Source organism: Rhopilema esculentum, chromosome 21 (genome assembly GCF_057945365.1).
Source record: "Rhopilema esculentum isolate cy_ngs chromosome 21, ASM5794536v1, whole genome shotgun sequence".
Lineage (NCBI taxonomy): Eukaryota > Metazoa > Cnidaria > Scyphozoa > Rhizostomeae > Rhizostomatidae > Rhopilema > Rhopilema esculentum.
Window position 1 is genome coordinate 2,042,876 of NC_142835.1, and position 11,535 is coordinate 2,054,410.

Below are 11,535 nucleotides of genomic sequence, written 5' to 3' on the forward strand. Positions count from 1 at the left end.
TTTCTTTTCTAGTGTTGCGGTGCTTTGTCCACGCGTAACCTGTCTTCCAGACCCCTAACTTATAAGCTGGCTACTCCTTGTGCCTGATCTATTGGGTGCTTTTCCTGGATTCCTAATTTTTCATGATTTGCCTGATTTTCATTTATTTCAAAATCATCAGTGTGCTGACAACCCCCCCCCCCCCTCGCCCCACCTTCATCAAACTTGGACAAAAGAGGAAGTCTGGCCATTTCCGGTCCAAATATGCAGATTGCGTAATCGTTATTGCCATCAATGATGAAATTCAATGCTGGTTTTAAAGTGTCTTAGGATTTTTTAAAACAAGTACTGGGAACTTATTGCAGGTTTGCTTCCCAAGAAACGAGAATTTTTGCCAAGAACCGAAGAACATTGCATCACGTTGCGGTGCTGTTTATAGGGAACTTGCTAGAGTCAAACTAGGCTAGAGCACAATATTCCGAAACTCATAAACAAGGTACGTTTGTTAACATTTTGCCATGAGGTTTTAGGAGGGAATGGTTCAAGCTGGATTCACTTTTCTTTAAATGTTTTTTGAAAACTGGGAAATACCTAAATTTATTTGCAATGGGTTATAGAATGCCCATGCGCCAATGCATCATGCCCTCCAGGGGGGGGGGGGTGGCTACTGTGGCCTCTTTAGGATAGGGATCCTTAGGTAATCAAGTTGGCCTATGAAACTCTAGCCCAAGCTTTTTTAAGAGATGAAAATAAACCTTAATGAGTACTGTTGTGTTTGTTGTCGCATCACGTAAAACAATGCAAAACGTTCACGGGTAGTCTCTGCGTTCTTACACGTAGAATGACACGATATATATGATGAAGGGGTGCAAAGCAAAATATTTTGGCCACGCCCTTGCTACTACCAGAGAACGCCCTTTTATCAACAGGCAATGCCAATGTTGTCCTAAGGGAGCGACTATGACTAACTTTTGGTTACTTCAAGGCAGTTTGAAAATCATAGGATAACATCACAAAAAGGAACGCTGTCAAAGTATTGCCACGCCCCCCCCCCCTCGACATTTTTTCATCAAATTTAGACGAAATACGCTGAATCAAAGTTACTGTTGCTCTTTTCGATTTTGTCTGTAAGTAAGTGTGACATTTTGTTCATGTTCGAAAGTGGGAACCGAGAATCGTGTTCGAAATACGGGGTGAGAGTAATGGCGAGTCACCGGAAGTGCTGGAAACGGAACGTAACCTCAGCTCGAGGAAGAGAAAGGTTTGAGATAGAGGGTTTTCGAGATAGAGATAAAGGGTTTGATTCAAATAAAGTAATTTTGACTCTATCAGGGCCCGCGCCACTGGGGGGAGCCGGGGTGGCAATGGCACCCCACTTTTTGCGAAGCAAGTAGTTTTAAAACTGCAATAAAAGGGGTAAAAAGCCTTAGCCCCCTACATTTTTAGCCTTGCCCCCCCCCACTTTAAAATTCGTGGTGCGGGCCCTGTCTATGTCATTTCTGACACATTATGTAATTTATCTACGCAGGAGCAGTCCAAGATGGATTCTGTATATGATGTGCTAACTGCTGTGAAGGAGCATTGGATTATTACGTCATTATTGCTCTTTACTGTTCTGATGTATTGGCATTATGTAGTAAATTTCACTGCACTGAAGAAGCTCGGCATCCTTGGGCCTACGCCATTACCGCTAATTGGCAACAGCATGGTATTTGTTGGGAAAAGAAAAGAGCTGCACACGTACTTTTGTGAAGCTGGAAAAAAGTATGGTAGCATTTATGGGTTATATTTTTTGAAACTGCCAATGATAGTTGTAGCGGAGCCTGATATCATAAGGCAGGTGCTGGTTAAGGAATTTGACAAATTTCACGACCGACCGGTAAGCTATGAAATTTTTTCAAGAATAGATTTTATCCGAACACCAAACACTTGTGGCTGGAATGTTCGCTCTACGCAAATTTTGTACGCAAAAATTCCTTACTTCATGGACATTATTTTGCTAAGTTATGTGCAATAGGTTTTATTAAGATGCATTGAGGTCCGTATGCAAAAGCAAAATGTGGTTGATAAAGATATTGAATAACAGAGGCCCTGAGACAGACCCTTGAGGAGCTTATACCTTTTTCTCCGGTTACTAGATAAGTCATTTATTCCTATGTGTAAATAAAGAAAACGTCATGATAGCAGTCTGCTCGACGGACTCCAAGGAGTTCTTACGGCGAAAAATTTATAAAAATGCAGCAAAAAAGAAATACCACAATGCGACGAGAATGAACAACAATAGAGTTCTAAAGTGATGACTAGTTTTTTATAATTTGTAATTTGGATCTCATAGCCCGAAAGAGCATCATGAAATACCTCTAAATGTGCAAAATCAGGCAACTGTGTTACGAATTGGCAGAGATATGGCCATATGTTTGTTGGTTCTCTCCCCATCAAACCTCTGTGTTTTGGTCTCTCTCTGTTCATAGCTTTATGAACAGAGCCAAAATAAGAGTGATTCGTTTGCAAACTTCAAATCTTTCATTAGCCATATCCCAACCGATTTTAGACATATTTGGCCAATTTTGCGTATTTGAAAGTATTTCATGGTTATCTTTTACTCTATGTGGTTAAAATTCAAAAATTCTAAAAATAGGTTTTTGATGACGTCACACTTTAGAATTCTATACACTCCCCTCCCAAAAGTATTCGAACGATTTGGCAAAATTTTGGGCCTAATTCTTACAAATGCCATATTATTAAAAAAGTAACGTTAATCTTTGTTCAAAAATTCTCAATAGCTCAAAAAATGTTTATCTTTGGGCACTGGTAAAAGCACAAAATATGGATGAAGCTAAGCAAATGGTCATAAAGTTTTTACGCCAGGCAGGTCATTCATATGATGAAATTGCACAGCAAGTGGGCTACACGAAGTCTACTACCCAAAGAATTTGCAACTCATGTGAAAAAACAGTTTATTTAAGAAAAACTTGAGAACAGACAGGTCAAAAAAAGTTTTCATATAGGAGTAAAAGAATTGTGCGAATAAGAAACTTTCTTATCAATTTTAAAGAGTAAAAATAGCGAGTAACTTTGAAATTTTGTGACAAAAATCGGTTTAAAATCTAAATTAGGCAAACTCTATCGAAATACGGAATTATATATTGTGCCTTAAGAAGAAAGCTTGATTTTTCAGCAAATTTCGCACTCACCGGCAAACAGAGTTAAAGTTATGAAGGAACGACCTGTCGCCAACCGGGGCGATAATGTCTTCTTAAACGAGTGTAGATTTAGTTCAAAAATGACTCTGAAGCCTTCTCATTCTAAAAACAACTGGAAAAGGATATAATCAAAAGTTCTTTCAGCCAAATGTAAGGAAAGGGAGGAATTTCAGTGATGGTCTAGGGCTGCGTTAGGCCTAGTGGCGTCGCCATCTTGTTCTTCGGGAGTGTTTTTTGAACGCCGCATATTATATTGCCATCTGCCAAGAAAACCTCCCCGAAAGTGGCAGAAAATTTATGATTATATAAATCAGCCCTTTTCTTTCATTGAGACAATTCTCTGTCTCACACAACTAAGGATACAAGCGATTTTTTGCTGCCAGCTGAATCGTCACTCTTCCAGGGCCTTCTCAAAGTCCAGACCCGCAAGTAATTGAAGATGCTATGGCTTCTTTGGTTTTTTATAAAAGATTCAACCAATATAGATCCTCCAAAGACCAAACAGCAATTATTTGATAGAACCTTTGACATTCGTACCATTATTCCTCTCCATTAATTCATTGAAAAGTTGCAGAGGTAATTTCCTGGCCGGCCCTGTGCTGCCCTTTTGTCTCGCGAGTACCTCCACCACAAGTTATTCCATAGATAAAATGAATTATGGACTGAAAATTAAAAAAATTGTGTAATTTGAACTTTGATTTATGACTACCTGAAATTTTGAATTGAATCCTATTGTCATTCTATAAATATAAGCAATTATTTTTTATTTTTGTTTTCATCAACTTGACCCTGCCTCCGTTCGAATACTTTTGGGAGGGGAGTGTAAATACACGTAAATCAGTGAAGGCTTTTTACGTGTATTCATTGTTGTTCATTCTCGTCGCATTGCGGTAATTCTTATTTGCTACATTTATTCCTATACTTTGCTATCCTTTCGATCAGTAGTTTTTTCTAAGTTCTAAGGCATGCAAGGAAAAACAGTAAGAGGGTAGTTTGCCATCAGAAGATTTAAACAATGGAATGAAATTGAAAGTCCGCGATAATATCTCCTTGAAGTCCAGGAAGCATCTCCTCTCTGGTTCCTGGGAATTTCTACATGAACTCCTGTATATGCATTTATTTTTGTTCAAAATGAAATTCATTGTATTTTGACTTTAATTTCTATTTGTAAACATATGGAGTTAGCCTTAGTTGTTGAAGATATGAAAGGGAAAACATCGTGTATTATAATCGCCTTGTTTATGACCTTTTTCAAATAAGCACACGAGAGGATATCTACTTGTACATGGGCTCCGACATAGGTTGAAAAGTTGGGGGAGGGGCCAAAGGAACATTTTAGCACTGATAACAAAAGATTTCGAAAAAAAACCTCTATTGCTTTGTAAAAAAGGTTCTGTTGTACAAACGCAGTACGAACTTATTTGAACATACGTGCTTCTCCAAACGTGTACGCTTGTTCGGGAAAATAGTGTATTTTGATTCAGTGCCGGTTTGTGTTTTACAGGGTGGTGGAATGGAGATGCCCGAGCCACTAAAAAGCATGCTGACTGCTGTTAAAGGTCAAAGGTGGAAGGACATTCGCAGTATATTGACCCCTGCCTTCACCTCTGGCAAACTCAAAAGCATGATGTACATTATGAACGAAGCTGGGGATACTCTTCTAAAGAAAATAGAGAAGGCAGCAGAAGAAAATCGGGCAGTCGATATTCACGAGTCAGTATTTGAGCTATATTTTTCTATTTTTATCTTTAAATTATGAAGGGTTTTGATTTAACAACATGAAGCAAAATAAATTTTTTAAGACTAAGTTAGGTTAATCTGATTACGTTGAACTTTTTAATTGTTACTTTTTGAATTAATAAACTGAAGACAAGCCAATGAATTTCAGTACACAAACAATATTTTTGTTTCAGATGGCAGCAGTCAGTGACGATGGAAGTGATTCTTTCAGCCGCTTTTGGAACTCTTTCTGAAGCACAGACAAACCCAAACGACATAGTCACATCTTATGCCAAGGATGCAATGTCTCCAAAACCATGGCCAAATATCGCTATGATGGTGCCATTTATCGGGAAGAGGTTGTCTAAGGCAATCACTATATCCCGCTGGGGGTTCAACTGGGGTCCTATAATAGATATTGCAGGGAAGATACTCAAGCAAAGACGCGAAGGTGAAGGAGAAGCAAGAAAAGTAAGCGGTGTTCCTTTTCCTTTCGCTGATTTCTTGCATGAAGATGATTTATGTCTTTTCTCTCGAAAGATAAAACTTAGGAAAAAAAATCAGGATGATATGATTGTATTGGTTCGGCAATACTTTGATTTTTCTGAAAGGATGCAGAAATGAATGCAAAGTTTGACACCATTGCATTGCGATCGCTTTTAAGAAAAATTTTACTAGAAAGATAGAGATATTTGAAATTTGTGGATGGAAGCAAATTTTTCTCAGGTAGGCAGTAACATAGCGAGGAGGGCAAGGGGGTTGTTCAGAACATTGGTCTCTAAGAAAAGCGGAAATATAATTGATACCTTTTGGTGACATTTCAAACAAAAGTAAATCACATAAATCAGTTGATGTTAGAGTTAGATAAGTTGGAGTTTCTAAAAAATTCCAAATATTCAGATCAAAACAAGTCAATCATGAGGCTGTGTTTTGGATACTGATCGGTATATTTGTTTCGTCTTTTGTCTCATTCTTTTGAAGATGGCCCAAGCTTAAGGATAAGGATTGGTGGTTTGATTTGAAGAGAGCAATCTTTTCCTCATTTTAGGATATGTTACAAAACATGCTAAATTCCCAGCACCCTGATAAGAAGGGACATAAACTCACAGAAAATGAAGTTATTGCCGAAATGGTTCTCTTTTTACTGGCTGGCTATGATACTTCAAGCAACATTCTTGGCCTAACATGTTACCAGCTTGCCATATACCCAGAGATCCAAGAGAGAGTGTACCAAGAGGTCATGCGCATTTGTGAATCAAAAGACACGGCTACATATGACGAAATCAAAGAAATGGTTTATTTGGAAGCTTGCGTTTCAGAAACACTACGTCTTTACCCACCAAGTGAGTTTCAAAAAATTGAAATCAAACCTATTTCCATGTTGGAGCAACTAGTCAAAAGCTATCGATGCGCAGCTTTTCATATGAAAGTTAACTGTAGTCAGCCGAAGATGCTTTATTAGTTACAATTACCAGCTATGTTTTTTCGGCCTCCTTCAAAGGAACATGCTCTTTTAGGAACGAGGTCGGCGTCTCATTATCATAACGATACAAACTGAATTTCTGTTCAGGTTAGATAAAGCTGCTACTTTGAAAAGAAGGTTGACTGGTAAAGAATCTTTCTGTGATTCTTCTTATATTCCTTTACAATGAAAGATCCATTATCCAAAGCTTCTAGGTTAAGAAAAAATATTTTTATCTTTCATATTATTGTAAGTCAAGTTATTTTTAAAGTATAATTTTCTCACTTCTGCATCTATTCTAGGTTTCCTCATGACCCGTACCATCGACAAATCATGTATCATAAACGGTGTTCATTTCAAACAAGGCATGGGTGTCCTAATACCTTCATACGCCTTGCACCGGGATGAAAAATACTGGTCAGAACCAAACGATTTTAAACCGGAAAGATTTCTTCCAGAGAATAAGGAGTCTATTAACCAATTCGCTTATTTGCCTTTTGGCAACGGTCCTCGAAACTGCATTGGAATGCGATTTGCACAGATGGAGATAAAGACGATCCTTGTTAGAATGCTGCAGAAGTATCGCATGGTGCGTGGTCCTGAGACACCAGTGCCTTTGAAGGTCCAACCAAGAGCCGTGCTATCACCAGCTGAGCCAGTCTTGATACGATTTGAGAAGAGAGAGTAGACTAGAACAGGTCGCCTCGTTTTCACAGAAATCCAGCTGAATAGCTTCTTAGTCTTATAATTGAGCATGCTTGCATAATATGCAGTAATATTTTTGCCATTAATCGCTCACATAGAAAATCTATATTTTTTAGTTTTGATTTATTTTGATCTAAAATTATTACAATGAATATCACAGACTTGTCACAGACAGTCAAAGCTATGTCTTGAAGCTCAATGATAGCCAATATACCTGAAATGATCTTTTCCAGACTTCTGCAATCACTGTCATTCACATTTGCTTTTTTGAACGATTTAAGAGGTTATCAGGACTTTCTTTTCGAGCTGAAAAAGTTTTTTAGAAGTATGAAGGAGACACGTAGTGAAATATTCTTACTTTTATTGGAGACAACCAGATCTGATCTATTCGCTTTCTGAGAAGGAGTGCTGTTAGGGCTACCTATCTTTGCCAATAGCTATGCAGATATCCTCCACGATGAACAATACTGAAATGGTCATTTTTCCTTCCCTCTCCATCCCTATTTACCAATCTTGCTACGCTTGGGTTACCCAAAAACTGAAAGCATTTTTTACTTTAGTAACCTTCTTCAAGAACTATCGAGACGAAAGCAGTTTGTTTTGTTTTTCTTAAGGATTTTTTTAAGAGCAATAAATATTGTAACCATTGGCTTTCCAGCTGGAGAAAAGGATTTTTGAGGTCGATATTTAGAGGGCAGATTTTTACCGAAGGGCTACTGGTCATAAGCGTTACTCAACAATGAAAGATATTTCTGCATATTCTGACAAAATTCTTTCAAATTTTACCTTAAAGGCTTGCCAGCCATTGACTTGATGATTCAACAATTCAAAGTAGCAATGACGTAAAAGGGAAAGAAAGCAACATTCAAGGTGTTTGTTTTAGAAGTATTTGTACACTAGATACAATACAAAAGTAAAGCATATCTTAAGCAAGCATAAATACTCAAAGATTTCTCATTTTAGCCTTTTGCTACCTTTTGAAAGTTGCTTATCTAACGCTTTACCAAGGCTTTACGGTTGATGCTAAGGAGAGGAACATGTCATGGAAGATGACCCGCAAGGATTGGTTTTAGGGCCTTTCCTCTTCAACATCCTATGTTTGTAATTATGTGATTGACGTGATGTTGTATCTTTGTAATACCACTAAAAATAGATATTTTTTATAATAGGATCTTTTCTGATTAATGTGTTATGAGAGGAATTATGCCACAAACCCCGCGGAGAGATACTGAGGAGAATTCAAACTTCGGTGTTAAATGCAATATGACCTACCAAAAGCTTTATTCCCTTTTTATAATCGTTACCATCTCGAGCAGTGACAAGCAAACATCATGCGAGCATTTATAGCGTCACAATTATTGTATTTTTATGATCCCATATAGAAACAAAACAGAGTAGTTAAGCACAGGAAAAGGCCTTAGATCTGTAGATAAAACAATTAACTGATTTTGATTCTTTGAAGCTAGAGGAAGGGTTAATCTTTAATTATTAAAAAAGCTGTTAATGACCGAAATTTATATGACAACATCATGCCGCATGCATATAATTTATTTCATTCTGTTTATCATACAAATGTAAAAAGAACTGATACAAAATATAAAAATCGCTTTGAATAATTTCTCTTCCAACTAGCCTGCGACGAAGCCCTTTTTCCTTCGGGGAAAGATACAGGAAAAGGCAGATATCTGTTTTTACTGGATGAAAATTCAGCCTCTTCAGCCATTATGTTAACCATATAATTATCAGAAAATCTTCAGAAAATTATATGGTATATGAAAATTTGTTTGCAATTCATTTGGAATACGATGGATGTTATTTTCTATTATTTCTTATAAAACTTGTGGGTTTTTGGTACGGAGATTTGGAATAACAATAAATCTTTTTACAAATTGTTCCAATGTGTTGTCAGATGCATGAAAATTTGTTGGAAACTTGGCAACATGTAAGAGTACGGTTTGTAAAAATTTGTAATGTAATGAGTGTAAAGTGCATGGTTTTTAAAAATTCTATGTGAATGTTAACAATTTTTTGTTTTCCACGGTACTTATCCAACCCCTAATGCCATTTTCTATGATTCCGTGGCCCACTTATCATCTAGGTTGTTAAGAAAAGAGTTGCAAAGTGCTTATTTCTTTAATATTTATTGGGAAGGAGCTTATCTTTCTGATCGTGAAAAAGCTCTACTTCATGGGTCTGCATACTTCACCTTACGTCTCTGGGAGTAAACCCACGGACCCAATTAACACCAATTTAAGCAATTTGTTGTCACGTTCGTTTTTCAAATTTCGTTTTAATTTCAGCCACAGCTCGATGTTTTTATTTTTGGATAATTTGAGATTCGAGTGTTTTGATTTCACATATGATTTCTCTACAACTAAGCACTATGAATTACGTTTAAAACCAGTAAATAACATTTTACATCGCAATTTTTCAGTTGCACGATTGATGAGCTAATAAAATGAGCGATTGATGAGCTACAAAATTTTCAAAGCACATCGCTTTTTACTTCCAATTTTTTATCTGCGGTTTGATCATGTCTCACATTGTTCTTATCTTTCGGGAAATCGAGTCTCGGCCTTTTTTATGACTGTTTCTATAGAAAGTAATTTTTTGCTTCCTATAAAAGATGACAAAATGGCGGATTAACAGCAAAAATATTTTTCCGGTCACCCTTCGTCGACAAAACCTTTGCTAAACGCAAGGTCTTTAAGATCGGGGGGGGGGGGGCTTTATCAAGCAGCTAAGAATTAATGATTTAGATGTTGTTCTAATGCCTTTGTTTGTGCGTTGGCTAGCACCATACCAAAGAAAGATTTAGGGAGCTATTTTATCGGATGTTTTTCTGTAAAAAGTAGTCCGATTTTTCGCCCTGTCCCCTATAGCTTGGTAGCATTGTCCTAAAGGCATAGAAACTACAAGCCAAGTCTATGCACTCAAACTTTTGTCATTTCTCACCTGCTCTCCATCACACAATTGTATAAACCAGTGATCTTGCTTTTGAAATGACGTAAATTTCCTTAAAATGAATGAACATCTGGTAGGGTGCCTTCTATAAGCATTGCAAAGGAGCTTCGTTAAATTTCGTCACTATTTTTTTTAAAACATCCTTGTTATCGACCGAACAAGGGGTGTGAGTATCTGAAAACTTTAGAGAGGAACAATAGAAAAAATGTTTAATGATCGACCTTGAAACACATTTACTTATTTTCGTAACAGAATAGTTCTTCTTTCAGTGTATATTTATGTAGCTGTATTCCTTGCCAAAGTGAAAATGCAGATTTTTCCAACTTCTTTGCAAATAAACCCTTTCGGTAATAGAACCTAAAATTTCGGATAATCCAAATCGAAAAGGGAAGTTGAAAATTTCAGTTTATTTTGCAATTCATGGTTTCAGCTTTCAGATTGTTAGAGTTGCAATCCTCCAGAGCATCTGACAGCACATAGAAATTGATGCAACCGAATACCCTGTTGGAAAATTTTATCGAAGGTAGTCCTCACAAGACTCAAAACAAATAGTTCAGTCACTTGGTTTAGTTTAACTATAGTCAGGCACTTGGGGTGAAGCAGTTTAAACTTAGATGTTCCAAAATCCACAAGTCCCTATTAAACCCAATGACATGGTTAAGATCTGGGTGACAAACAATTCGTGGTTGTCTTTAGCATGAAAAACAAAAAAAGGAGACATTGCTTAGCGGTTTTTAACCGGAAATTATTATAATTTAGTCGTAATTTAGCCTTTTGAACAGCTTTTTACCGATACCACTGTGTAATGTACTGGTATAGAATTGACAATTCTGCCAAAATTCAAGTAAGTATTTTTGATGTCGGGTTGTCGCATTAACATAAAGGCTTTGCAAAGAGAACCAGCCCCGTCCTTCGATTTTTCATCCAGCCATATTAACATGCTTGTTATGATAGGGATCTGCAGTCTATCGTTGGTAGAAATTCATAATAAATTGATCCATTCTTCGTTTTAGTTGAATCTTTCAAAATATTTCAAATCCATATGAAAATTATCATGACCACAGTTGAATTTTTTTTGTTACTTCGTCGTATATGATTTCGTTTCCCACCCTTTCTTACAACAAGCATGATCAGTGGCGGTTTTAGGGGCCCCAGGGAGCCACGGCCCAAGGCCCCACACTTATGGTAGGGAGAGAGAAGAAGTAATTGAATTAAATGAACTGAACTGAACCAAGTTGCATATAATAAGGGACCTGCCTATGTTTTCGGCCACGGGCCCCACATTCTCGAAAAACAGCCACTGAGCAGTAGCCAGAACCTCATGCCTTGAGTGACCTGATGGAAATTACAAGTAATAAAAGTCTGTGCGAACTTTTAATTGTTTAGAACTTAAAAGGAGGGTTCGGTAAAAACTATGGTAAAAGCGTTAGCTTCAGAGAAAAATGTACATGTTCATGGGCGGTCAGAAAAGGGCGAGAACGAGGGTTGGGTTCAAGCTCGGTC

The 11,535-nt window shown here is 37.3% G+C and overlaps 1 protein-coding gene across 1 annotated transcript; it reads left to right on the top strand.

The window, feature by feature from the left end:
• Nucleotides 1-206: 206 nt before the first annotated feature.
• Nucleotides 207-8,673, top strand: LOC135684283 (cytochrome P450 3A14). The gene is made up of 6 exons (XM_065199776.2): nt 207-475; nt 1,508-1,858; nt 4,687-4,895; nt 5,096-5,372; nt 5,950-6,244; nt 6,666-8,673. The coding sequence occupies exons 2-6, from the start codon at nt 1,520-1,522 to the stop codon at nt 7,049-7,051; spliced, it is 1,506 nt and encodes a 501-aa protein (XP_065055848.2). The 5' UTR covers nt 207-475; nt 1,508-1,519; the 3' UTR covers nt 7,052-8,673.
• Nucleotides 8,674-11,535: the final 2,862 nt, after the last annotated feature.

Bases quoted from the DNA above. Each gene is read 5' to 3' on its own strand.
- LOC135684283 (XM_065199776.2), top strand. From the start codon at position 1,520: ATGGATTCTGTATATGATGTGCTAACTGCTGTGAAGGAGCATTGGATT. The intron at 4,896-5,095 runs GTCAGTATTTGA...TTTTTGTTTCAG, and splicing joins CGGGCAGTCGATATTCACGA to ATGGCAGCAGTCAGTGACGA. The intron at 6,245-6,665 runs GTGAGTTTCAAA...CATCTATTCTAG, and splicing joins ACTACGTCTTTACCCACCAA to GTTTCCTCATGACCCGTACC.